Source organism: Cucurbita moschata, unplaced genomic scaffold (assembly GCF_002738365.1).
Source record: "Cucurbita moschata cultivar Rifu unplaced genomic scaffold, Cmos_1.0 Cmo_Scf00032, whole genome shotgun sequence".
Classification (NCBI taxonomy): Eukaryota; Viridiplantae; Streptophyta; class Magnoliopsida; order Cucurbitales; family Cucurbitaceae; genus Cucurbita; species Cucurbita moschata.
The window spans coordinates 623,833-650,520 of NW_019268548.1; the positions used below are offsets into that span (position 1 = coordinate 623,833).

At 37.3% G+C, this 26,688-nt stretch overlaps 5 protein-coding genes across 7 annotated transcripts; 3 read left to right on the forward strand and 2 right to left on the reverse strand.

Annotated features, from left to right (window-relative positions):
* Positions 1–50: 50 nt before the first annotated feature.
* LOC111430080 (E3 ubiquitin-protein ligase SIS3-like) lies at positions 51–5,774 on the reverse strand. Of its 3 annotated transcripts, none has more exons than XR_002708274.1 (13): positions 5,514–5,774; positions 5,347–5,385; positions 4,991–5,057; positions 4,794–4,867; positions 3,990–4,128; positions 3,804–3,896; positions 3,534–3,599; positions 2,615–2,734; positions 2,139–2,252; positions 1,524–1,925; positions 1,193–1,269; positions 938–1,022; positions 51–205 (listed from the first exon to the last, which is right to left on the reverse strand). XR_002708274.1 is itself a non-coding variant. In XM_023066227.1 (10 exons), the coding sequence occupies exons 1-10, from the start codon at positions 5,540–5,542 to the stop codon at positions 1,524–1,526; spliced, it is 1,143 nt and encodes a 380-aa protein (XP_022921995.1). In that variant the 5' UTR covers positions 5,543–5,773; the 3' UTR covers positions 1,357–1,523. The 3 variants fall into 3 exon arrangements, 1 of the variants encoding a protein (XP_022921995.1); XR_002708273.1 differs by having other exon boundaries at positions 1,193–1,284; XM_023066227.1 differs by lacking the exons at positions 51–205; positions 938–1,022; positions 1,193–1,269 and having other exon boundaries at positions 1,357–1,925; positions 5,514–5,773.
* Positions 5,775–8,537: 2,763 nt separating this feature from the next.
* Positions 8,538–10,912, forward strand: LOC111430079 (polygalacturonase 1 beta-like protein 3). The gene is made up of 2 exons (XM_023066226.1): positions 8,538–8,671; positions 8,782–10,912. The coding sequence occupies exons 1-2, from the start codon at positions 8,600–8,602 to the stop codon at positions 10,588–10,590; spliced, it is 1,881 nt and encodes a 626-aa protein (XP_022921994.1). The 5' UTR covers positions 8,538–8,599; the 3' UTR covers positions 10,591–10,912.
* Positions 10,913–12,895: 1,983 nt separating this feature from the next.
* LOC111430081 (serine/threonine-protein kinase HT1-like) lies at positions 12,896–16,756 on the forward strand. Its single transcript, XM_023066228.1, has 6 exons — positions 12,896–13,456; positions 14,285–14,406; positions 15,354–15,550; positions 15,656–15,830; positions 16,026–16,160; positions 16,252–16,756. Exons 1-6 carry the CDS (start codon positions 13,156–13,158, stop codon positions 16,456–16,458), a joined length of 1,137 nt encoding a protein of 378 aa, XP_022921996.1. The 5' UTR covers positions 12,896–13,155; the 3' UTR covers positions 16,459–16,756.
* A 779-nt stretch (positions 16,757–17,535) lies between these two features.
* LOC111464975 (probable cyclic nucleotide-gated ion channel 16) lies at positions 17,536–21,518 on the reverse strand. The gene is made up of 6 exons (XM_023109259.1): positions 20,973–21,518; positions 20,469–20,681; positions 20,070–20,383; positions 19,187–19,298; positions 18,805–19,041; positions 17,536–18,574 (listed from the first exon to the last, which is right to left on the reverse strand). The coding sequence occupies exons 1-6, from the start codon at positions 21,399–21,401 to the stop codon at positions 17,783–17,785; spliced, it is 2,097 nt and encodes a 698-aa protein (XP_022965027.1). The 5' UTR covers positions 21,402–21,518; the 3' UTR covers positions 17,536–17,782.
* A 2,740-nt stretch (positions 21,519–24,258) lies between these two features.
* Positions 24,259–26,414, forward strand: LOC111429923 (spermidine synthase 1-like). Its single transcript, XM_023065999.1, has 9 exons — positions 24,259–24,549; positions 24,656–24,732; positions 24,922–25,044; positions 25,123–25,227; positions 25,322–25,394; positions 25,484–25,555; positions 25,639–25,834; positions 25,960–26,089; positions 26,178–26,414. Exons 1-9 carry the CDS (start codon positions 24,348–24,350, stop codon positions 26,250–26,252), a joined length of 1,053 nt encoding a protein of 350 aa, XP_022921767.1. The 5' UTR covers positions 24,259–24,347; the 3' UTR covers positions 26,253–26,414.
* The last annotated feature ends 274 nt before the right edge of the window (positions 26,415–26,688 follow it).

A 26,688-nucleotide genomic window follows, 5' to 3' on the forward strand; every position in this document is an offset into this window, starting at 1 on the left:
AAAAAAAAAAAAAAAAAAAAAAAAAAAAAAAAAAAAAAAAAAAAAAAAAAAAAAAAAAAAAACAGATTCTAAGAACAACAATAAGGAAATAACGACCAAACCTGGAATTGGATAGACATTCCCCGTGGGTCTCCTTGTAGGTGTTGTGGCCAAAATTGGAAGCCATTCAAACCAGACCAATCACTTTCTCCGATTAACCTAAATCCTGGACAACAGGACACAAGTTTGAATCTCTCTAAAATTTTGCATCCCTACTTTATTTAGTCTTCGCCTAAATTTAGTATTAAAAGTGGTTGAGTGCATATCATAGTTTTTGTTACTTATTTAACTATCAAACTTGGTGCTTCAACGATTTCTGCATTCTCAACAATATTCAAATATTCAAATGTTGCTGGCTGATATTTTCTTCTTTAGAGGTTCCCCTCAAGGCTTTTAAAACGATCGGCTAGTGAGAGGTTTCTTCAACCAATGTGCTATCTTACAATCCACTCCCTTTAAAGTCCAGCGGCCTTCTCTCCAATCAATGTGAGATCTCACAATCCACCCCTTTGGAGCCCTGACAATTCCTCTCTCCAATCGATGTGCGATCTCACAATTCACCACCTCCTTGGAGCCCAACATTCTCGTTGGTACTCATTCCTCTCTCCAATCGATGTGGGATCTCACAATTCACCTCCTTTGAAAGCCCAAGGTCCAATGTCCTTGTTGGCACACCTCCCTCTATTTTTGCTCTAATACTATTTGTAAAAAAAAAAAATAATAATAATAATATCTATTAACTCATTTTTCTAAAAATTTAAAATATATTCACGTAAGAAGATATTATTATTTAATTTTTAATAAAAAGGCTAAATGGAATGAAATCTAAAGTTGAGACGGGAAAGATTCAATTCAAATAGTAGAATGAAAAAAATAAAAATGGAAGGATGTCAGTCACCTCGTTGAGGCTGCTCTACTTGGTCACTGCTACACTGCTAGTGGGGAATGGAGTGCGGACATTTTCCGATAAAACATGACCTGACCTGAAGAAACAAGCAAGCAAAGACAAATTAACACTAAACTATGTAAACTATCAACTCATTTTTTAATACTACCGCCCGATTTGCTCTCTTCAAGTTAGTGGAAAAACGTCCGTCAACCAGAGAATTGAATTGAGAAACAACCATCAACAATTGGAACAGTTAAAACATACCTGTAAACCTAGAAGATTCTCCAGTGGAATTGCAAGATCTGCTTTGAAGCACATGCCCAGTCTCCCTTCCCAGGCGGCTGAATAGTCAAGCACTGAGATCTAAAATTAATTATGATGAACAAGATACAGGTAAAGATGAACAGAAGAAAAAAAATAAGTTTTGTGAGACTGTAAGTAGATTCCTTGGAAACAAAAAATCAAACGTTCGAGCTTTACTATTACACAGTTGCCGGGATTTGCAAGTGGTGAGATGTGGACACCAATCGTTTAGCTTTTACAGGAGCAGTTAGAAGCGGTCAAAATAGAAAGGGAGAAAAACACCCCCAACTACCTAGCGTTGTGACGTGGACTGACTCAAAGGCATGGGTCTTACGGGAGACCTTTCCGGTATAGTTTGGTCATGGGAAGATCCATTCTCAGCATTCTCAGCAACTTCCAAAGCACTAGCAGACTCTAAATCACAGTGTGCAACAGTGTTTTCTGTGCGAACAGGCCGAAGCAGACCCTGCAATCTCACCAGATAACTTTGGCTGGAAGGTTGAGGTCTCATATAACGGTTGGCCGTAACAACACTTGCAGATGGCCTTTCAGTATCAGAATGAAGATTGGACAGAGCACTAAGATCGAGGTTTGGGAAGACTGAGCAGCGACATCTAGGGCATTTCACATTTAGTCGAAGCCACTCGTCAATGCATCCTACATGGAAATTATGAGCACAAGGGAGGCCACGAACCTGCACCAATTTATAATGACCGTAACTTCATTTTCAGTAATCTACCAACAAAAGGTTCGTGCTTTCATGTATTTATTATAACCATGAATCTAGGTTCCCAGAAAGAGCATGAAATGCAGTAAAATACAAATCATAAACAAGCGACATTCTTGTACACCCACTGGTTTTCTGAACTTCTATAAATGAAATGGTAAGACGAGAAAAATCAATTACCTCGTTCCCTACATGGAACTCTTCTAAGCAGATAGGACATTCACTGCAATCTGTTGGAACAGCCTTTAACCTGAATTTGGGAAGTTCCTCAATAAGTGCTTCCACAGCTTCCCTCTGTCCAAGCATCAACGAATAGCTTGACCATCAGGATTAAAAACAAAAAATTTGGTCATAATACGGACCCACATAATGGTTTACATAGTAGAGATTTCTTAAAGAATTAGACAAGACCTCTCATGAAAAATTTAAAGGCTGAGAACCTAAGAAACCAAGCCCTCTTTCGGAAGAACTTCCGAATTCACAATGCTCTCATTTCATGTCAATCAACTTCCCTCGAATTTTTAATGAGCTATAGCCACTAAGAGGGAAAATGGTAGCAACAGCACAAAACTACTCTTATGCTACCAGACAACAGGTGTTGGGAAAACCTCACGAATATTGATGACAAAATGTCAACTCAGGGATAATAGACTTACCTGAGCAGGAGTCAAATAAAGTCCAGGATGATATGCAGCAGCATCTTGGCCCATTACTCTTGTTTCTTGTCCTGCGGCTTCAAAAGCCCAATCAGGTACTCGGATCATGTCAACCAAGACCTGTAATAAAAGACTGTTCACTATCAGTTTTGTCACATGGGCAAAATTATAGAGGGAAAAAAATGAAAGATACAAATGTTTATTTGATGCCCGAGAAGTATTTTATCAGTTTTGTCACATGGGCAAAATTATAGAGGGAAAAAAATGAAAGATACAAATGTTTATTTGATGCCCGAGAAGTATTTTATCCCTAAAGGTCATGCTTTTCATGTACTCTTTCTCAAGTCTTTTGTTGATTTCTGTTTACAAGTTTTATGTCTTAGCCGGAATGTCTTTATCTTTCCATTGTGATTCTCTTTATTTATTTATTCCGTTTACTGTTTTCAATTTCATTCACCTGTGGAGTTCATATCTTTTATGCATTGGTCTCTTTTCATTTCATCAATGAGAAGTTTAATTTCTTGTTAAAAAAATATAAGAAAATCAAACTTTCAAATATATATTTTTTTAAGAATAGAACCACAAACTAAAAAGAACCTAAAGGATATATTTATGATTTTGATTGAATCGTAATCCAGTTCAAAATGTCCACTTCAACTTCCTTCATGACCAATTCATCGGGTGTTTGCATTTTGTAAGAATCACCAGGCAAAAAAAAAAAAGGCTTTTTTTTTTTTTTTAATTGAAAGCAAAGAATATATTGTAGAAAAAATTTATAAAAGTAGATATGCATATAATATAGGTGATCTATGGACGTCATTGCAAATATCAGGCAGAAAAATTGATAACGTAGAAAGAAAATTAATGCACATCCTTTTAAGTTCCAAAATCTAAGAAGGCAGGAAGCTTAATTGCTTACCCCATATTCTGATACAGGGATCCCTTGTTGCGCCCGAAACAAGAGTGCTTGTCTACGAGTTAACCACTACATGGAGGTTTCAAAGATAAATACGTGAATTTCATGTATAAATGAAGAAAAATATTTGAGAATTTTCAACATGAACTCGCTAAAAAGTGTAAGTGGCACATAAAAACAACTGTTAGCCAAGCTACAAATTATTGGAGAGTCTAGACGTAATTCATAATGAACTCCAATGATAATCTGCATAGTAAACATAATAGAACCAACCTTTCCCAATGACACGCAAGCAATGCATACGAGTGCACAGTAGCTAAAAAGAAGCCAAATAAGGAATCCCCATTTCTGGCCTTGCTCAAAAAGCTGACAGATTTAAACCAATACCTCCATAAATATTTTTTAAAAGTATGAAAATTCAAATGGTAGCGATGGGAGTTGAAATAGAAAATAACATACACATTTATGGGCTTCTCTAAACCATAAAGTACCGATGGCAGTCCAAGCCCAAAGAAATGGATATAGCAGAAGTGCAAGGATTGAAAGGACCACAATTCTTCCACAGAATCGAGCATACCTCTGCTGCCACCCAAAGTCCCTACGATACACAAGTTTAGAAGACAAGAAAATCTCCAATGGCATCTACCAAAACAGAAATATTGCAAAAGAAAAATAGAGCGAGAAAAATGTATTGTCAATTAAAATAGGGGAGGAGAGGCAGGTGTGGATGTATATAACTAAATAATTAATTCATGGGTATAAACAGTTCTAGACCTCTTGGTCAAATGTAATTGACTTGACTAGAAAAACTTACGCAGCATCCCCATTTCTAAATGAAATAAGGTTTATAGTAATTCAACACAAAACCAGAAAGTGAACATTCATGACTTGAAGCTTCATAATTAGCCCCAAGAGAATAAAACAAATTTGGCAAACAGAACATAATTCTTTAAATCAGCAACAGATGTTCTTTTCTTTTCTTTTTCACACTTCAGTCACCATGCTTCTGATGAGAAGTCAAAAGTCCACAATCTTTGCACGTCAGAATCGATGTTTGTTTTGATCTTTGCCCCAATAATTGAAACCGTTAAGATCAAACCATACCATCCATAATGAAGGTATTGGAGAAACATTTTTCTCCTTTAATCTACTTTCTGACAACACAATATCTCTTTAAAGCTTTTCACAAATGGAGAATTAATAGAAGAACTGTAAGATTTTGCTAGCCCAAATTGACGTAAAACTATAAGTTGGAAGCCTTACAAACCCATTCCAGCAGCAAGTCCATTATCTACAAACATCAGCAGACGGAAAACAAAGACGGTAGTATAATCAACCTGTACAACAAATAACAATAAAAAAAATAAACAAACAAACTATCGTTGAATTCCAAAAAATTACAAGAGAACAACAAATTAATAATAATATCTGATACTTGTTGAAAGTTGAGTACAACTTACCAAAATCCATATATGCAAGGGATGTACACAAGTATGGTACCTCTTCCAGTTGATCGAAACAACTACTCTATCGAGCAAAATAGTTAAAGAAAATACACAAATAAAAAACGTTAAGAGAAAGACATTGCTCTTGATTTTAAAGCATAGGATATGAGTATGTCTCGTTTCAAACTCTAATACCAAAGAAATATAAAGAGCAAATCCACTCAAGCTTTAAATCATGGCTAAACAATAAGTGAAAAAGCAAACCATAAAAGTAAATGCAGCAGTCATGAGTCATCATTCAACCATTGTAAAAGACTGAAAAGAATCCGATACAAACAAACTCTAAAATTCCCCAAAACACTGAAGGATACACACTAATCGCGAGCATCGACAAGAAAAAACCGTCATACCTGCAAAAAGAAGAAATAAGTCGCAAAAGCCTATCAAGCTAACTACGAAGTACTGCTCCGGCACCATACTATAGATTATGCTAAAACAGAATTTCATTGAATTGAAGAGCAAGTCCTGAAAGACTCACCACTTGAAATCGACCCCTCGAGCAGCCATAGATGAGAGAAATTTTCACTAGAACAAGCTGGATGGAGAATCACAAACCGCCATACGACGGTGCAGAAGCCTGATGGAATCTGATGGCAATGAATCGGAAATAATCACGAGAACAAGAGCTGGTTCTCGTAGGATCATGGGTAGGACAACAGGAGCGAAATTTTGGAGGCAGAAGAAGAGAAATGAGCAATATGAGCAGTAGAGCAAAGCGGTGAGAGACGGATGGAAATGGGAACAGAACGGAAGCGGGAAGAGTACGACTGTTCTTAACGGAATTTGCAAGCCGTGGCGCCGTTTCTTGGCGGCGTCAAAATTCTAGTACGCATTGCAGCTTTGCACACGCGGCATTATTTGAGCTAAAGCCCTTTAGGCATAGTCGGCCCATAAGCCCAATCCACTTTGGTTTAAGTGGGTCATAACTCATAAGCCCAATAACTCGCTGTACTGTCGGTCTATAATATTTTAAATATACATATTAAGCTTAAATATTGTTTTGGCATCTCAAATCACACTGGTTCCAATTAATAGGACCCATATATTTTTATGCATCATAAGTCAAGGAGTGTCATCGGCCATCGCAACTCGCTTGATCATGCCATCGAGAACAGGCCTACTTGTCGTTCATAATATCGGGAGGTCTAGAACATCCTTCCATCTGGGTTCTATCGAAGCATTGAACTCTCTTGTGTCCATGTGTGTCCATGTCATGTCATTTATAGACTCCGTACTAGATATTGGTCAAAATCAAAACTTTCTCACTATTTTTTTCTACCCCACAAGTGAGCTATTCCAATCATTTTCACTTTTCCATTACTCTTCTACCGGCCACCGTACTTTTCCTCTACCCTCAACGAGATTCAAACAATGCCTAGATTCAAATTTCTTATAAGACATTAATATTGGACGTTGTTAGACGAACAGGACTAAGCTTTGTGCTTCTTCAAAACGTCTTATACCAAAGAAGATAGTATTCCTCATTTATAAATCCATGATCTTCTACTAAATTAACCAACGTGGGACTTACACGCACTTAATTTTTAATATAAATATTAAAAAGAAAAAAGAATTAAAATGAAAAACGAAGAGTAAAGGGAAAGAAAGAGGGAGTGCAAGCTTTTTAGAGGCTTTGATTCATTTACTTTCCATGGCACCCACCAAGAACGAACCATCGCCTCAGTGCTCACCATTTTTTCTTCTTCTTTTCAGCCTTTTCAGCTCTGAAGTAAAGTGAGGCCCCAACCTAATTATTCCTCTGCTGTTTGCTTCGCCATGTCGTTTTACCATTTACTTCTTTTATTCCCCTTTCCCCCCCTTTTTTTTTTTAATTTCTATTTAAACCTTTTAATTAATTCACCCCTCCACGTCATTTTAAATTAGCAATCCACAGTGTGCAGAAATCTGGATAATTTCTATATTCAACAACTTTAGGTTGGATTAGATTAAATTAAATTAAATTAAAATTAAATTATGGATTAGTTTATTTCTCTGTCAGCAAGTTCGTAAACCCATGTAATTTTTTGTTGGTTGATTCATTTTAGATAACCCAACTCAATTCCATTTATTAAAAAATTAAAAAATTAAAAAATTAAAAAATTAAAAAATTAAAAAATTAAAAAATTAAAAAATTAAAAAATTAAAAAAATCATCTTTTGACTTGTAATTAATCCTTTTTTTATTTTTATTTTTTGGTATTTATGCATGGGAGTTTGGGAGTGGCTTTTGTAAAGATACTTCAGTTTTAAACACTAAGTCAAAAGTGCTATTAACTAGACTCTTAAAAAAACGCTTTTTTTTATAAATAATTTTAATTCTTTTTAACCCTAGAATTTTATATCAACAAAATTAATCTTTCATCATTAAAATCATATTTCGAAGTAATTATATAAAAAAACAATAATTTAAATTATTTTAGAATAATTTACAAATATGGCCTTTTGTCTAAAATGTGCTTTAATTGACGATTAAAAAGTATTTTTGGTCACAAAAATGTGTATTTTTAAAGTATCACATGACAAATAAAAGTTTAATAATGTCGGGGCTAAATATAAAGTTTATTAATATGATAACTGACATAGTATTAAATGTAATCATAAAGGTGGATAAGCTTTTTATTTTAATTATTTTTTTAACCCTTTGTATATGTCGAGACAGTTGAAATAGTTATAAACAACATTAATTAAACAAATAAATAAGTCTTTTAACGAATATAGGGAAGGTAGAAATTAAATTAAATTATATATTTATAAAGTGGACCATACCACGCCAAGAACCTTAGTTTAATTCTATTTTGTCCTCATTTGCAACGGAATTCTCTCTTTTTTCTCCCTTTCTCAGGGAAGACTTTGAATTTCAAATGTATTCGTTGAAAATGGGTCTAAATTAGTTCCCCCAATTATCATTATTATAATTCATGAAAAAAAATAAATAAATTACTTAACCACGGGTTTTGGAATATATGACACTATTTACCACTGAACCTTCGTTAATAAAGGTAAATATTCAATATATAAAATTTTAAATTTGAACCATAAATATTTATTTACAGTAGTTAAATCACAGTCATTTAATCATAGTTCACATTGGTATGGATTATTACCACCACCGTAACAATCATATAACAAAAAATCACTCAATAAATACGAACCCATGTGGGTGAAATTAATATGAAAGTCCCATTAATAATGTATTTAATATTATTTAAGTTTGTTTGAAATTAATAATCATCATATACATGATTATTTATTTATTAGCTTATAATATGAAGCTTTTTTCTATAAACTCGAAAGCTTTCCACAGTTGGAATTTAAAACCAATAATTTGATATTTAAAAAAAATATATATTTCTTAAATGAAAAACAAAATAAAAAAGGAAAGAGAATAAAATTGGGGTAAAATTTAATATTTGAGAAATTAAGGACCATAAAGAAAAATAAAAGGAATTAGAACTGAAATTGGTTGTTTGTTGAAAGGAAGGGTTGTAGGCATTAGTTCAGGTAGGGTTGTGTTTGGATATAAATACGGGTACGCCCTTTCTGTCCGTTTCTCATCTCCGTCTCTATGGACTCGTCAACAATGGTCCATATCGTCTTCTTCCTGCTCCTCTCGCAATTGTCGCTCTCTCTGCTCCATGTAAGAAAAACCATAAACAAACAAACAAACAAACAATTCTCATTTTCATTTCGATTTTTGTTCTTTCTTTCCATTGTTCTAATCCGATCGTCTTGTCGTTTTTGCCACAGGTTTCGTTTGTTTCTGCGGATCAGGCTACATTTAATGCTTCTATCCAGTTCAATCCCTTCACGGCCAAAGCTTCTCTGGTTCGTTACTGGAATACGCATGTTTCCAATCAACTTCCGAAGCCTGATTTTCTGTTCGCCAAAGCCTCGCCACTCTCCGCTGTAGATGCCGCCGTGTTCGCCAAGCACGCTGCCCTAGGCTCGCTCACTTCCCGATTGGAAACGTTCTGTTATTCGGCTAATTTGTTCTGTTCGTTTGATTCTCAAGAAACTTCCGTTCCGCGCTTTAAGGATGCCGATTTCAAATTGTATGGAAATAAAAATTTCAACAACTATGGCGCGGCTCGAATCGGTGGCGCTGACTCCTTCAAGAACTATTCCGATGGGTTGAACACGGCCGATCACTCGTTCAAGCGTTACGGTGGGAACTCGAGTAATCATAAGGAAGGATTCACGAACTATGCGGAGGATGGTAATGTGGCGAACAATAATTTCATCAGCTACGCCGCTGAATCGAAGGGTGGTTCTGGCGAGTTCGTGAACTACGACAAAATCGTCAATGTGCCGAATCTCCGATTCACGGCCTACGATTTGGACTCCAGAGCTCACAAGCTCTCGTTTACGAGTTACGGAAACGAGACAAATTCCGGAAGTCAATCGTTCACGAGCTACGGCAAGAACGGCAATGGCGTGCCGCAGGAATTCAGTAGCTACTCTGATGGTTCAAACATTCTCACATCGACATTCACTGGCTACGGCGAGTCAGGGAAGAGCGCGAACGATTCGTTCAAGGCTTACGGTCTCTCCGGCAACAATCCGCACTCAAACTTCAAGAACTACGGCAAGGGCGGAAAATCACAGATCGACACATTCTCTAATTACAGAAACGGAGCGAACGTCGGCGACGATAGTTTTCAGTCGTACGCGAAGAATTCGAACTCCGGGAGAGTGAACTTTGCAAGTTACGGACAATCCTTCAACCACGGTAACGATTCATTCAAAGAATACGGCAAAGGATCGATCGGCCAAACGACGGTCGGATTCAGAAGCTACAGCGTTGATCGGAACTTCACGACGTATGCACAGAAAGGCGTATCGTTTTCTGAATACAGCGCGACGGGGAGTGGCATTAACGTAAATAGATGGGTGGAACCGGGCAAGTTCTTCAGAGAGTCTGAATTGAAGCAGGGGAATGTCATGGTGATGCCGGACATCAGAGACAAAATGCCACCGAGATCATTCCTTCCGAGGGCCATTTTGGTAAACATACCATTCTCCTCGTCAAAGATCTCCGAGACAAAGCAAATCTTCCACGCGCGAAATGGCTCGACGATGGAGCACGTGATTACCAGCGCGCTGGCGGAGTGCGAGCGGGCGCCGAGCATGGGCGAGACAAAGCGGTGCGTGGGGTCGGCAGAGGACATGATAGACTTCGCCACGGCGGTGTTGGGGCGGAACGTGGTGGTGAGGACGACGGCGAGCGTGAATGGATCAAAAGAGAAGGTGGAGATCGGAGAAGTGAAAGGAATCAACGGCGGAGAGTTAACGAGATCAGTATCATGCCATCAGAGTTTGTACCCTTACTTACTCTATTACTGCCACTCAGTACCCAAAGTCCGTATCTACGAAGCCGATATCCTGAGGCTGAAAACGAACGAAAAGATCAATCGTGGGGTTGCAATTTGTCATATGGACACGTCATCATGGGGCCCAGAGCACGGCGCATTTGTAGCACTTGGGTCGGGTCCAGGTCAAATAGAAGTCTGCCACTGGATATTCGAGAACGACATGTCGTGGAGCGTCGCCGACTGAAGGAAGGAAAAAAGAAAACTCTGCCGCCCTTTTTCATTTGTTTTCTTTTTAGTAATATTATTGTTGTTATTATTATGTTTTTTTTTTTTTTCTTTCCTTTTAAAAAAATGTTTTTAATTCGGGTGGGTTTGGTGAAAATGGAGTGTTTTGGGTCTGACAAAACCGGAATAGAAAAAGAAAAGGGCAAAAAAGGAAAAAAGAAAAGTGGGGGTGGTGCTGGGAGTGTGTGGGACAGAAAGTGGGCAGAGTGGTGAGTGCAGAAACAGCTTGCGGTGGCAGCTTTGAGTACACCCAAAGTAAAAACCACCCTCGAAATTCTTATTAATTGTTTTCCCTCCCCCGCCTTTTTAATTTCCGAGAATTTAAAGGACCAAATGAAAATTAAAAAATTTATAGGTTAAAATTGTAATTTACTTCGAAACGTAAATTATACTCAAAGCACAATAAAGGCAATTTGGATATCAGCACAGCATGATAGTTCTCCAGCGACCTTTTACGTTGGCCTTTTTGCAGCTCTTCAATAATGAAAGGGACATGCTAAACTTTGATCCAAAGCTTGGAACAATGCAATTAATTTTTTAGAGTATACCAACCAAAATATAATAAAGACTATAACACTAAAAAATAACAAAAAAAAACCCTGTAGTTTGGTCCTTGCATTTATTTTGTTTCTGAGGAATTAATGAGGAGGTAGGTTTCTGTATATTTCCTAGTATATCATTGTGTCCTGGGTAGGTTAGAGACGACCATTTAAATATGTAAATATTATATGGACCATAACGACTCAACCAAGCGTACAAAAACGGAGAAAATGAACCTAGCTAGATTTTCAAGACACCTGCAGCAACTTTAGGTGATTGAGTAGCCAATGACCTATGTAATTTATACGTGGATTTTCTTTTAAAGTTGCTTAAATTGAAATAAAACAATTAAAAATATATGGAAGTTTTTTTAGCAATAGGGCTGATTTGCCTTCTTCATGGATCAGTTACTGGGCCGACAATGGGCCAAGAGAATGTTTGAGGAGAAGAGGCCCGTAAAGCGTCATAATATATGGGCTTAGGCCCACTTTTGTTTTCCGAATACACAAATATTATAATTTAATGAAATATATATTAAATTAAAGACATGAGTGAAATCTAAATAAAAATTAAAATAAAAAGAAAATAATCTTATATTTTATACGTACCTTCCCAAATTAGATGAGTAGAAAATTTAGAACTATTTTATTGGTTGATGGTCAAGAAAAGCTATTTTCCTCCAATATTTAATTTTGAATTTTCAAATCATGACTCATGTTACCAAAACCTTTGTCCTATTTATGGAAATAAATCAATTAATATTATCATATGACGTCCACTCTTTTAATGCTATATTTGTGACATATATCAATGTGTCCAATTTAATAATTAAATAAATTAAATAACGTCGAGATTACATACTAAAATTAATCCATCATTACCTATTGTTATTCTTTGTTACATTACATTCTAAAATATAAAATTCTATTTTGTCTCGACGTAAAAAAAATTATTCAACAAAAACTTCATTTTTAATTTAGGTACTAACACGGACATAATCTAGTTTTATATAAACTTATGGTGCGCTCTCTTCTCTCTAAAATTGAGTTGCTGATAGCACAGATAGTTATGCTCAAGTCTTCAACCTCGTTCTTCAAAAATGGTTTTAAAAAATAGAATCAATTTTGAAAAGACGACGTCTGTAAAGCAATGTTATAGGCTAGCAAGCAATAGTCAACAACAACGACATTGATAGCGTATAACTCGGGTGAATAGAATTGACAATTAGTCACCTTCCGTGAAGTAAATTTTAAAACATTTTAGTATTGTTACGTGTATACATAATTTTGGCAAATGATCATACACTCCAAATTCTAATGACAAATAACTAGCTAACATGAAATTAAGAAAATGAAACGAGCCTACAGTCCTATGTTCTAGACAAGCATGCAGCTACAGGCCGCACGCCTTAGACATGGTTGAATTAAAAATATAATAATAACCAAATTATTTAACACAAATAATTAGTTAATTAATTAGCTAATTAATTTTGACATCAATAATGTGAGGTTAAGGTTTATCGATAATAAAATAAAACAAGTGAAGGATTAAGAAGCTCAATTATGTGACTAAACGGAGTTATCTCACGTAAATACATGTTTAATAAAATTAATTATTTTATTCACAAGCCCTGATCTGTTAATTGGCTGGGCACGGGGGAAAATAAAATAAAATAAAATAAAAGGAAGGAAAAGAAAAATAATAAATAGAGAAGGAGACCGAAGTGGGTCAGAAGCACACGTTATGAGCAGGCAAATTCATGTGCCCACATGGATGATTGGAGGAGCCATTGCACAATTTGTGGAAACGAAGAACAGCACAGAAACAACAGCGATTCGAGCAAGAAGAAGAGCCACCAAAATTTGAAGATACTCTGAATTTCTGAATTGAATCGATCAATTTGTTGCGTCCAGCCACCGATTCCTGCTAGTGCTAGCGCTAGCGCTCTGATTTGTTGATAGTTAGAAAGAAAAAGAAATCGGAAATGAAGGAGAGCAATGATGGATTTGTGCGGGCGGATCAGATTGATCTGAAGAGTTTGGATGAGCAGCTTGAGAGGCATCTTAGCAGAGCCTTGACCATGGAGAAGAACAAGAAGAAAGATGAAGACGGTAATAGCTTTCTCACTTCTGCAACCATTGCTCGCAGTAGGTCTACTAAAGTCGCCGCTAAGGAGCGGCAAGAGTGGGAGATCGATCCGTCCAAACTGATAATCAAGAGCGTCATTGCTCGTGGTACTTTCGGCACCGTCCACCGCGGCGTTTACGACGGACTAGATGTCGCTGGTCAGTCACCGATTTCCTACAACCTTGAAATTTTGCCCTATTTTTAACTACTCTCAGAATTGCTCTTACTATAATTACTTTGTTTCTGAGTTCTTGCTTCGTGAATCCTGATCGAATTTCCCACTCCTGATCTTTAAGAATGTTTACAGACTACAGTTTATGCCTTGGTTTTCTTTTCCTTTTCCTTTTCTATTTTTGTGAATTTCCTTTGCCTTGTTTTCAATTATTTCAACACTCTCGTTTTCTTCTCTTAATCGTCTTAAATATTCATCGAAATTATTATTTTGAACACATATGGGTTTGATTCACTGGTAGTTCTTTGAAATCTCATACCAATTTTGCACCTACCTCATTGGAACCCGTTTAGTGATTGTTTAGACCTCTTTGGGCTTACTTTTTATTTTAGACATGTTGCCACTATCATGAAGTGGTGATTGGCCATTTGAACTCTCTTTTAGATGATCCGTGATGTATACACGAGATTGAGTTGAATTATGGCCTGAATGACTTTGTGTGAATAAAGTTTTGAACTTTCATGTGATTCCAGCTGTTGGATAAAATTGACCTAGAAAAGCTTCTATAATGAATTGGCTATTTCTGCTAGCCATTACATATTTGTATTTATTTCGGTATTTACATCATTGTCTTCTACATATCTTAATGCGATCATTATCCTTCACTATTTTAAGCTCTGTTCGCTTACTCATTCATCACTCACTCATATATTTTTTAGAAATATTATCTTAGATTGTAGTTCTTTAAGGTTACTGGGTTGCAGTTGGTTGCTACAACCCACTGAAGTTTTCTGTTGACTTTTTAATGCATTAGTCAAGTTGCTGGATTGGGGAGAAGAAGGCCACAGGACAGAAGCTGAAATTGCTTCACTCAGGGCAGCCTTTAAACAGGAAGTTGCTGTTTGGCATAAACTAGAGCATCCCAATGTTACTAAGGTCACTACAGCTTCATTGTCTATTTGCCTACTTGTTGTGATATAGATGTCTTGTTAGATGCTCTAGTTCTAACCCTCAATTTTCTAGACTTATTGATATTCTATCAAATCAATTGAATGCGCTTCTAATAATTGTCTCTCTTTTGAAAGATGCTGACACTATAGAAAGTAAAGGATCGATTAGACCCAGAACAGTTCATAATCCAATAACCAGAAACTGTTACTTTTCCTCCTCACGCACCCTTCTTTTCTGATTTTTGCGATGAACGATCCAAAAGCTCAGACCGTTCCTCTTGATCTTCTGAGTAGAATTAGAGGGAGATCTTAGATCAAAAGTGCTTCGGTGTTCGGATTTGAGCGTTTTACCTTCTTCCGCTCCTTCTTCTTCCTTAGAATTAATTTTATTGTAAAAAGGTTTGCTTTAATCCCCCCCTAGCCTTCCGTATAGACCATTGAGAACTCTTTTTGCATGAACTTCAAGGTTCAATTAAATCTCTTCTACTGGTAGCTCAACCGAAAAAGTTCAGTTGCGTTAAAGGATTCCATCTAGAATTATAAACTCTCTCCACCCTTGTACTTTTTTAGAAGGGGAAAAGAAGTCAACTGAACTAAATTTTATCCTTAGAATAGAACTAGACAAAGCCAAAATGCATGTTGCTCACTTGGAGGGCTTCAATCAGATAAAAAAATGTCTTTGCATCTTTTGATAGTGGAAAAACTGGCGGCTTTATCCAGACTCTTTAACTTATCATCTTTCCTTCTTTTTCCCTTCCCCCTTTTTACCTGTCGTTGTGGAGGGGGAATTTTCAAGTATTTTTATTTTATTGTTCAGAAAATGATATATCAAACTCGATGTGCTTATTCCATAATTAATGCATTACTTTGTGTTATTTTTTTGTGGCTTTGGTTTTTAGTTTTGGCTTTTCACGGCTTTCAATTGATTTTCAGTTTATAGGGGCAACAATGGGCTCAGCGGAGTTACAGATCCAAACTGAAAATGGCCTAATAGGCATGCCAAGCAACATATGCTGTGTTGTGGTGGAATATCTTGCCGGTGGTGCCCTTAAATCCTATCTCATAAAGAACAGGAGAAGGAAGCTAGCTTTCAAGGTGGTTGTCCAATTGGCACTTGATCTTGCTAGAGGGTACCCTGCTCACACGATTCCTTTTGTTCATTAGTCTTAACCTCCTATTTCTAGTATGTACTTGCTGATACTTGGCTCTTAGAAAGTGTTCCATTTATTTTGTAGGTTGAGTTACCTTCATTCACAGAAGATTGTTCACAGAGATGTAAAGACAGAAAACATGCTGTTGGACAAAACACGTACAGTAAAAATTGCTGATTTTGGTGTTGCTAGAGTTGAGGCCTCAAATCCCAACGACATGACTGGGGAGACTGGGACACTTGGTTACATGGCTCCTGAGGTACGCAATTTTTCGACTTTTTAGCTAACTCATACGACATTTTCGAGCATTGTCCATAAAATGTTTCCCTTTGATTCCGTAGCTGTGTTCCTCATTCACTACATGGAAACTAGAAACCTTCAATGCCAAAATGTTGCTATCAAAGACATCAGAAAGATGATTTTGCTAAATTTTTAGGGGTCTATCTGGTTACAGGTTCTCAATGGAAACCCATATAACAGGAAGTGCGACGTGTACAGCTTCGGTATCTGCCTGTGGGAAATCTATTGCTGTGACATGCCATATCCTGACCTTAGTTTCTCCGAAGTGACTTCTGCTGTGGTTCGTCAGGTAGATTCTTACGCCCTTAGTTCTTCATATCTGCAGGACAATGTAGTTCGTTATTTTGAACTTATCAAATGTTAATCTCAAAACACTGCAGAATTTGAGGCCAGAGATACCGAGATGTTGCCCGAGCTCCCTAGCAAATGTGATGAAGCGTTGTTGGGATGCAACCCCGGACAAGCGGCCCGAAATGGATGAAGTAGTTTCTATGTTGGAAGCCATTGACACGTCCAAGGGTGGAGGTATGATCCCTGTTGATCAAGCTCAGGGTTGTCTATGCTTTCGAAAATATAGAGGACCCTAAAGATTTGTTTGTTTGTTTGTTTGTTTGTTTGAATTGAATGAGAAAATGTGATAAAATTATTTTGAAGATGAAAGGGAAAAATCATCATGTGATTGTGGTAATGAGAAATAGAAGAAGTAGGAAAAGAAAAATATATTGAGGTGAGGCCAGTGGTAAAATAGATGATGGTGGTGGGTACATAAACAACCAGGGACTTTGCTGCCTTTCACTTTGCCATTTGATGTTAAGCCTTTTGTAATGACATTAATTAATTCAATGAATTGTAAGATTGAAATACAAAAATCTTATTATCTTCCTCTTAGTTCACCTGAAACTGCTTTGCCTTCCTCTCCATGGATTGTTTCCCGAATTCGAAAAAATCTTAAAACCATGAAGAATTGTCGTTATCGTTTTCGTCGGAGTCGTTATCTTCTTCATTTTCATCTGTGATAGGTTCCTTGGAAAAAGCCTACAAGTTTTGAAAAGCAAACCAGCTTCTTTTTTTGTTGGTTTGGAGATAGAAATATCAGCTTAATGTTTTCATTAACTGTTGAAATGGATTGAAAGTTGTTGAGCCATATTATCCACCATATATTTCAAATTATCGATGTCAAGTTAGTCAAACATCACATCAATTTGAAATAATAAAAGTGATACAGAACTAATAATTTGTTTATTTCATCATTAAAATATTATTCTTGTTTTGAATTTTACAAATAATTGTTCAATTTTCTATTGAAACAGCATTTGAAATTAATTTAATACAATCCAATCATATTTTGTTTTTGGTCATTTGTGAAAATAAGACCCTATGAGAATATTGCAACTTTAGTAGTATTTTAAAAATAATTAGCTTTTTTTTTTAAAAAAAATAATAATTAAAGATTATTATTTAATTAAAAAGAAGAAGAAAGAAATGGGTATTTCTTACCTCGGATCAAAAATATATATGAGTACATAAATTACTAATTATCATCTATAAGATCGAGTTATGTTTCTAGAGACTGACTATAAAATTTGATTAGCTAAATCAATCTAAGCATAATATAACACAAACGGAACTGATTGAAGTAAATATTATTTACTCAAAGATGATTATTGAATTTATTTACCACATCATTCACAAAAGAATTTTGACATGACCATTAAAGTATAAGCAAGTCTGAACTTTCATAGCCCAGATTTAGAATTTGAATAAGCTTTGTCTAAGTATACATGAATACAAATTATCATTGTTGTGTAATTACGCCTAATGATTGCTGAAGATTATGTAGAAAGTAAATAATTGTGTTTTTGTCTAATCTCTTGGTTTTGTGGAATGGAAGTTTTGGTTACTTTGTGAAACTCAACTATGATCTCGGAAAGCAGAGAAATCTGGTTCCTCAGGCTTAAACAGCTTAGGCATTTTCAAGCTGCTGACATCTGAGACGAGTGCCAACGACTTCTGGTGAAGCCCTCTTCTTGTATTTGCTGCAAACTTTGAAGCCAACATTGTTATTCCAAGATGTGGGGATTTCTTTTTAGTGGTATTTTTGGTGCCACTGGTTTCACCACCACCACCACCGCCACCTCCTTCTTCACCTTCCATTTCACTGCCATGGCTGTATTCTTGGTCCATCATTGTTGCGTAATACAGCTCCTCTTGTCTTGCTAACTCCATAGCTAGCTTTCTTTTCACATACCTTCTCCAAGCAGCTTGTATGAAGCAAGATCCCCATGTCCTCCACTGGTGGGAATAGTATCTGAAAGCATGCTGGAGTTTCTTGCTGTGGAGGCGCTTGAACTGGCTGGCTACAAACTTGAGATCTTCGGCTCGAAGTGCGAATGCCTCGACTTCAGTGAGCGACTTCACGGTTCGAGTTGAGGAGGGAAGGCTTATGCTGGGGGATGGGACTAAGGCCCATGTTAGTAGCTCTTCACCGCAGAAGTCGCCAGGTCTGAGGGTGATGGAGTTGAAGAATCCTGACCTGCCACCATTGGTGGTGGAGCTCTCTAGTTGGCCTCTGATGATGAAAAGCATTTCATTTACTGGATCTCCCTCTCTGGTTATGAATGTGTCTTTAGTATTCAAGGATTGAACAAGACGCTCGCATATGGCATCCAAAAGCTGAGCATCCATTTGTGCAAAAAAAGGAACCTGAGAAGTTTATGTTGAGGATGGTTAGGAGGTGGCAGATCGTGGGTTTATAAGTAAGGAATACATTCTCCATTAATATGAGGTCATTTGGGGAAGCCCAAAAGCAACGCCACGAGAGTTTATGTTCATAGTGGACAATATCATACTATTGTGGAAGTTTGTGATTTCTATATGAATGTTATTGGAAGTGAGAAGTGAGTAAGAGGACAGATACTTTAAAGAGGACTTACACGGCGAACAAGTGCGAGAGAAAGATGCCTCTGAATTTGACGTCGAAGATCCAAAGGTAAAGAGCGCAAGATCGACTCTTCGTCGACACCTCGAGTTGCAATCCATTTATATTGAACGAATCGACGAACTCGGTCTTGCAAGTGAATGGGTAGCTGTCGATGCCTCATCCATTCCTCTGTGTCTCTTCGTTTTACTCTCCACTCTTCAAGTCTTGCAGATGTGGATTGCAGATAGCCCTTCAAGAACACAAAGAAGGAAGATAGATATACATTGACACCTTTTGATACTACCATGGAATTTGGTGTCATTAAAGGATAAAAAGTGGTTCTTCCAGTAAATAAAACCAACCCTCTGTGCAATTTTCGTTTTCAGATATCGTACCTGCACTTGACCTATGAGGTGTGAGAACAGAACCAACCCCATTGAGCAAATCAGAATGCTAAATAAAATTTCACCACTAGAAGTGCTGGTCGCTAAATTTTGCCCATATGAACTGCAGAAAAAAGTTCATAAACAGATTGAATACGATATTATCCGAGGTAAGTTTAAGCCTGCAAAGTTCAGCCTATGATTTCACTCCAATACTTTATAGTATTGAAGATTTGATCCACTTTTGGGCATGGGCATGTTTTGTTTGTTGAGGACTGTGGGGAGAAGAGTCCGCCTCGATTAATTAAGGGGTTGATCATGGGTTTACAAAGCCATGAGAGCTTATGCAGAGCTTATGCTTAAAGTGGACAATATCATACCATTGTGGAGGTTCGTGATTCTTAACATGATATCAGAGTCATGCCCTTAACTTAGCCATGTCAATAGAATCCTCAAACGTCGAACAAAGAAGTTGTGAGCCTCGAAGGTGTAGTCAAAAGTGACTCAAGTGTCGAACACAGAGTGTACTTTGTTTGAGGGCTCTAGAGAAAAGGAGTCGAGCCTCGCTTAAGGAGAGGCTGTTCGAGGGCTCCATAGGCCTTATGGGAGGCTTTATGGTGTACTTTGTTCGAGAGGAGGATTGTTGGGAGAGGAGTCCCACATCAGCTAATTAATGGGTTGATCATGAGTTTATAAGTAAGAAATACATCTCCATTGGTACGAGGCCTTTTAGGGAAACCAAAGGTAAAGCCATGAGAGCTTAGGCTCAAAGTAGACAATATCATACTATTATGGAGATTATGGAGGTTAATGATTCTTTTTAACTTGTGATGGTTAAATATCAAAATAATTGAATCCTTAGAGTGGAACATCTGAGAGACCAACAAAAGCGTACCTCAAACTCTTAAGACCAAACCAAAGGCAGTAGAAGTACTTCTCGATGAAGTTTGTTGAAGCAACTTCGGCAGTGAAGGCATCAGCAAACATCCCAAACTGAAAATTCTTGTCGTCATTTAGGGCATCACATTTTGTAAGAACATGAGTAATTCTTAGCCACGCTTTTCGTTCTGGCTCATTCAAACTATCACAGTCCAGAAAAAAAGGCTTACAAGAAGGAGAATGCGTGGTATTCATCTCCTTCCTACATTCTATCTTCCAGCACTCATCCTGCCGCTGAATGGATGCCACATACCACGCAGCTCCTATAATCTGCACTCACAAATCGCACAGAATTAAGCAGTAGTAAGAACTACAAAGGAGAACAAATTGAAGAGAAGCAAAGCAAAGCAAGTACATGGCTAGCCAGCAAATAGAGAAGCAGATTGTAAGCTGCACCAGCCCACGCAGTTTTGGCTATTGATCCGGTGGTCTTATTAATTCGTCGGTTCAGAGGAAATATAACAAACAGTCTGGGGGCATATTGAATTAGCACAATCAAAGCGAGAGTGTGGTTGGCATGGGTCGCTGTTGGATTTTTTAACGCTGGAAGCACGAACCAAATCACAATCTGCCATAGCAAACAGCATATTTAGTTTCATTCTCAGCCTCGAATCAGGAAATTCGTAGATCAGCTACGAGTTTCAGTCTATTTATATATGCATATCACCAAGATTCAGGCTAAACAGCTGCAAATTCATTAACAACAATTTTGATTTTCGGAAGCCATAGACATGATCGATGCAGAGTTTCATTTTCCCCAAATTACAAGATGTCGGAAGACAATACAGAAGAAGAACGTAAAATTAGGTACACGCTAAACCGAAACCCTAATCGATGGATTAAAGAAGACTGGATTCACCTGAGGCAGGGGAAGCGTAGCGGCAAGATCGATGACAAAATCCTTCTTGAGGTAGCGCATAGCAATTGCCGTAGGGTCCTTAACGAGATCTCCACGGCCAAAAACCCTAGAATTTGGCGCAACGAAGGCTGTGCGAAACTTCATAAGCATATGAAACATGGAGAACAAATCGACGATGGTGCGGAAGAAAGTGACGACGATGCCAAGTCCGAGGTTGAATTGCATACAACCAGGAGCGCCGATGAATGGAAGATAAAAGTAGAGAGGATCGACGAAGAGCGCGATCAAGCAAGTAACGAGGAAGATGCGGTGCCATCGGAAGACGAAATCGGAATCTGGTTCAAGAATATGATCCCACCAAGGCACTTTCCGGTACAGAGAAAAGGATTTTTGAAGGTCGCCCAAACGAGAATACGCAATGTTATGCATTTTTCCATTGCAAAGACGAAAAATATGATCACAGACAGAGACATGAAGGTTTTTTCGAAGATGAACAGAGAACTGCGGAGAGCCAGAGGGAGTTTTGCTCACGATTTTTAGCCCTCCCCCTCTATCTTTACACTTCCCTTTTCCCAAAATGGCCGTTTTTTGCTTTTATGGATATTACCATGCGCGCCAAAATTTAACTACTTTACCCAACTTTTAAATTTAGATTTATTATTTTATTTTGTTTTATTTTATTTTATATTATAGAGACCATATAACTAAAATTATAGATATAACTTGTACTACCGTGCATAAAATGGTAATTAATTTTATATTATTAGAGCATCTTTAGGAGAGTTTCACACCCCCTCTCTGACCAATGTGTGATCTCACAATCTGTCTCTTTAGAGCCTATCATCCTCACTGTCACACCACCAGTGTTTGGCTCTAACACTATTTGTAACGGCTCAACTCCATCGCTAGTAAATATTTGTCAGTTCGTTCCCCCTCTCTGATCAATGTGTGATCTCACCATCTGCCTCTTTGGAGCCTATCATCCTCACTGTCACACCACCAGTGTTTGGCTCTAACACTATTTGTAATGGCTCAACTCCATCGCTAGTAAATATTTGTCAGTTCGTTCCCCCTCTCTGATCAATGTGTGATCTCACCATCTGCCTCTTTGGAGCCTATCATCCTCACTGTCACACCACCAGTGTTTGGCTCTAACACTATTTGTAATGGCTCAACTCCATCGCTAGTAAATATTTGTCAGTTCGTTCCCCCTCTCTGATCAATGTGTGATCTCACCATCTGCCTCTTTGGAGCCTATCATCCTCACTGTCACACCACCAGTGTTTGGCTCTAACACTATTTGTAATGGCTCAACTCCATCGCTAGTAAATATTTGTCAGTTCGTTCCCCCTCTCTGATCAATGTGTGATCTCACCATCTGCCTCTTTGGAGCCTATCATCCTCACTGTCACACCACCAGTGTTTGGCTCTAACACTATTTGTAATGGCTCAACTCCATCGCTAGTAAATATTTGTCAGTTCGTTCCCCCTCTCTGATCAATGTGTGATCTCACCATCTGCCTCTTTGGAGCCTATCATCCTCACTGTCACACCACCAGTGTTTGGCTCTAACACTATTTGTAATGGCTCAACTCCATCGCTAGTAAATATTTGTCAGTTCGTTCCCCCTCTCTGATCAATGTGTGATCTCACCATCTGCCTCTTTGGAGCCTATCATCCTCACTGTCACACCACCAGTGTTTGGCTCTAACACTATTTGTAACGGCTCAACTCCATCGCTAGTAAATATTTGTCAGTTCGTTCCCCCTCTCTGATCACTGTGTGATCTCACCATCTGCCTCTTTGGAGCCTATCATCCTCACTGTCACACCACCAGTGTTTGGCTCTAACACTATTTGTAACGGCTCAACTCCATCGCTAGTAAATATTTGTCAGTTCGTTCCCCCTCTCTGATCAATGTGTGATCTCACCATCTGCCTCTTTGGAGCCTATCATCCTCACTGTCACACCACCAGTGTTTGGCTCTAACACTATTTGTAACGGCTCAACTCCATCGCTAGTAAATATTTGTCAGTTCGTTCCCCCTCTCTGATCCATGTGTGATCTCACCATCTGCCTCTTTGGAGCCTATCATCCCCACTGTCACACCACCAATGTCTGGCTCTAACACTATTTGTAACGGCTCAACTCCATTGCTAGTAGATATTTGTCAGTTCGTTCCCCCTCTCTGATCAATGTGTGATCTCACCATCTGCCGAGCCTATCATCCCCACTGTCACACCACCAATGTCTGGCTCTAACACTATTTGTAACGGCTCAACTCCATTGCTAGTAGATATTTGTCAGTTTCATCCCCTTACGTATCACTGTCAATCTCCCAATTTTAAAATGTATCTACTACAGAGAAGTTTCCACACTCTTATAAAAAATGTTTCGCTCCCCTCTCTTACCAACATAAGATCTTACAGAACTTTATATATTTATATATATATATATATATATATAAAATTGAAGAGTAATGATTAAAAATGATAAGAGTTTTGAAGATATATATACACACATATACAAAGAGCATTTGGGTTAGTGATCTCCCCATTTTGGAGGTGATAACAAATCTATCCACTTCAAATAAAAAAAAAAGCATACATTTCAAAAGAATTCATCATCACACGTGTTGATAATGTACAATAAAGTGTATTTTTGTATCAACTTTGTCAAATACCCTCTCAAACCTCGATTGATTTCGAACAACAATCCAACGAAAACAATTAACCTCGCCAATCCCAACAAATCTTAGTGGGCATAACAAGGCATGCTCCGATTATCATCGATACGATTCTTGTCGAGATAATCCAAAAAGTGCTCGTGCAATTTCATAAGGTTTAACTTGAGTTTGAATCGAGCATGTTCGACAATTAAGCTCCCGTGTTCTTCAATAACAACCTTTTTTCTTTCTAAGATAATAATACATGGATCAAAAACATCCATCATCATGTTTCATTCCAAATTCAAAGCTAGAAAGTTTAAGAGTTGATTAGCCGACAGAGTGTTGGATCCGCATAATCCTTTCGGTTTGGCTTGGCGAACAACACCCGACATAAAAAATACATAAAATTGTAATCATAAACACATGGAACAATTTTAAAAAATCAATCTTTTTTAATAAATCTCAGCCATTTATTGCAATGATGAAGAGAGGAAAATAATAATACAACCATATATATATATATATATATATATATATATATATATATATTGATTTCTATTATGAAAACATGGGGAAGATTTGGTAAAGGCCCACTTTTTTGGCACCAAATTTCATTCTATATAAACCCTAAAACCCAATCCCAAAGCCTAAATTTTTAAGACAGAGTTTGAAGAAAACTAGGAAAAATAAAACAGCTTTTTTGTTCAATGGCGATGGAAGCAAATGGGGTTGTTTCTTTTGCTGATAAACTGTTGTTTAAGCAGCAAAAGGAGGAAGCTTTCAACAATGGCGGCTCTCATCTTCATCTTGCAGTTGCAGAAAAGGTTGAAGATGACTCCATTAACGGTGTACCTCTCGACCATCCAAGCATTCCTGGTTGGTTTTCTGAGCACTGCCCTCAATGGCCAGGTAAGTGTGAAAGATATTTAGTACTAAATTATAGTTTACCATATATATTATATTTAAATATCTAAATAACTTTCATACCATTTACGTGGCTTTACTGGTACAACAGGACAAGCACACTTCTTAAAAGTGGACAAGGTTTTGTTTCAAGGCAAATCTGATTACCAATCCATGTTGGTTTTTCAGGTACTTTGCTAATTTAAACTCGTGTAAACCCGAGAACCTCTTAACGTATGTCTAATTACCAAAATACCCTTTTCGATAAAGGTTGTGATTAATAATTAATGTGAAAATAGTGAATTAAAAGTGAGGAAAAAAGGTAAAGAAAGTAATAATTAATTAGGGTCATGCTTAATGGTAATTAATTAAATGCAGTCAGCAGCATATGGAAAGGTGTTTGTGTTGGATGGAGCACTCCAACTCACCGAGAAAGATGAATGTGCTTACCAAGAAATGATTACCCATCTTCCTCTTTGTTCTATTCCAAACCCCAAAAAGGTAATTTCCTTTACTCTATTTTATTTTATTTTCTTTTCTTTTATTTTTAATAAATAAATAAATATTATTCTTGATCAGGTTTTGGTGATTGGGGGAGGAGATGGTGGCATCCTAAGAGAAATTTCTAGGCATTCCTCCATTGACCAAATCGATATCTGTGAAATTGACACCATGCTCATCGACGTTAGAGCTTCGATCTATCGAAATTTGTATCTGTTCATATGTTTAAGTTTTTGGATCGATCGATAATTTAATCGAATAATTGCTATTCTTACAGGTGTACAAGAAATTTTTTCCAGAAATTGCAGTTGGGTATAAAGATTCTCGAGTGAATGTTCATATAATAGATGGTTGGATTCCATTATTTTTACTCTTTAATATTTTTTCGTTATTATGTTTGGGACGGAAAAAAGCTAACCATTGTGTTTTTGTTTCGAAGGAATTGCATTTTTGAATTCCGTTGCACCAGGAACCTACGATGCAATCATAGTGGACGCGTTCGATCCAATAAGTACAATAATATCTCTCTTATATTTATTAATATTATTTTCGTAAAAATTCGAGGGTAAAAGTGTAAATATTTTGGTCGGTTAGAGCCCGATGACGAGGTGGTGAGAAGTAGGTTGTTTGAGATGGTGGCAAGAGCACTAAGGGCAGGAGGAGTGCTTTGTATTCAAGCAGAAAGCCTTTGGTTTCATTGTCTTGACATTCAAAATTTGATCTCAAAATGCCACCAAGTCTTCAAAGGCTCAGTTCAATATGCTTGGACCATTGTCCCTGCTTATCCCAGGCATCAAAAGCTACTCCCTTTTCCATTCGAATCATTTCTTCTAACCTCGAACCTTTCGAAAAAACAAGAAAATCTTATCAATGTTGCGTCGTTTTGTTTTGTTTTGTTTTGTTTTGTTTTGTCAGTGGGGTAATCGGTTTCTTGCTGTGTTCGACTCAAGGACCCAAAGTTGACTTCAAAAACCCGATCAATCCCATCGACTCAAATGGGAATTTTGGAGTTGCTACCAAACCCCTGAAGTTTTACAACTCGGAGGCAAGCTTCCTCTTTGATCTTTCTATTACTCTCGTTATTTAGTATGTGAATGACGGGTGAAAAATTGAACCATCGACCTTTTGTACAGATTCACTCGGCTGCATTTTGCTTGCCATCGTTCGCAAAGAAAGGGAAGGGGTTGGATCCAAATTTAAATGTTTGAATTTGCCACTCCCTTTGGATCATCAACTTTGCTCTTTAGTCCTTCATCTTTTTTACTTTGCGAGAGATTTCCCATTATTTTTCTTAATTACTACTTTTGTTTGGTATTGGTATTGCTATTGGATAATCCTTTACTTGTAATTTACATCAACTTTTTCGATTATTCCGGTCTGTTGGGTCATTTTAATAAAACATATTGATTAAGCTGTGAGATGAAAAGCAAACATGACAACTTTTTTTCAATAGACATGTTTTAAAATTGTGAGGCCGACGGTGATACATAACGGGTCAAAGCAAACAATATCTACCACAGATAGACTTAGACGGTTACAAAAACGAGAAAATAAGTAAAGAATAATAATAAAGCGAAGAATGAGTGTGATTAGTAGGGTAAGAAAAGCATATTTATCCCAACATGAAAGGGACATTATAATTAG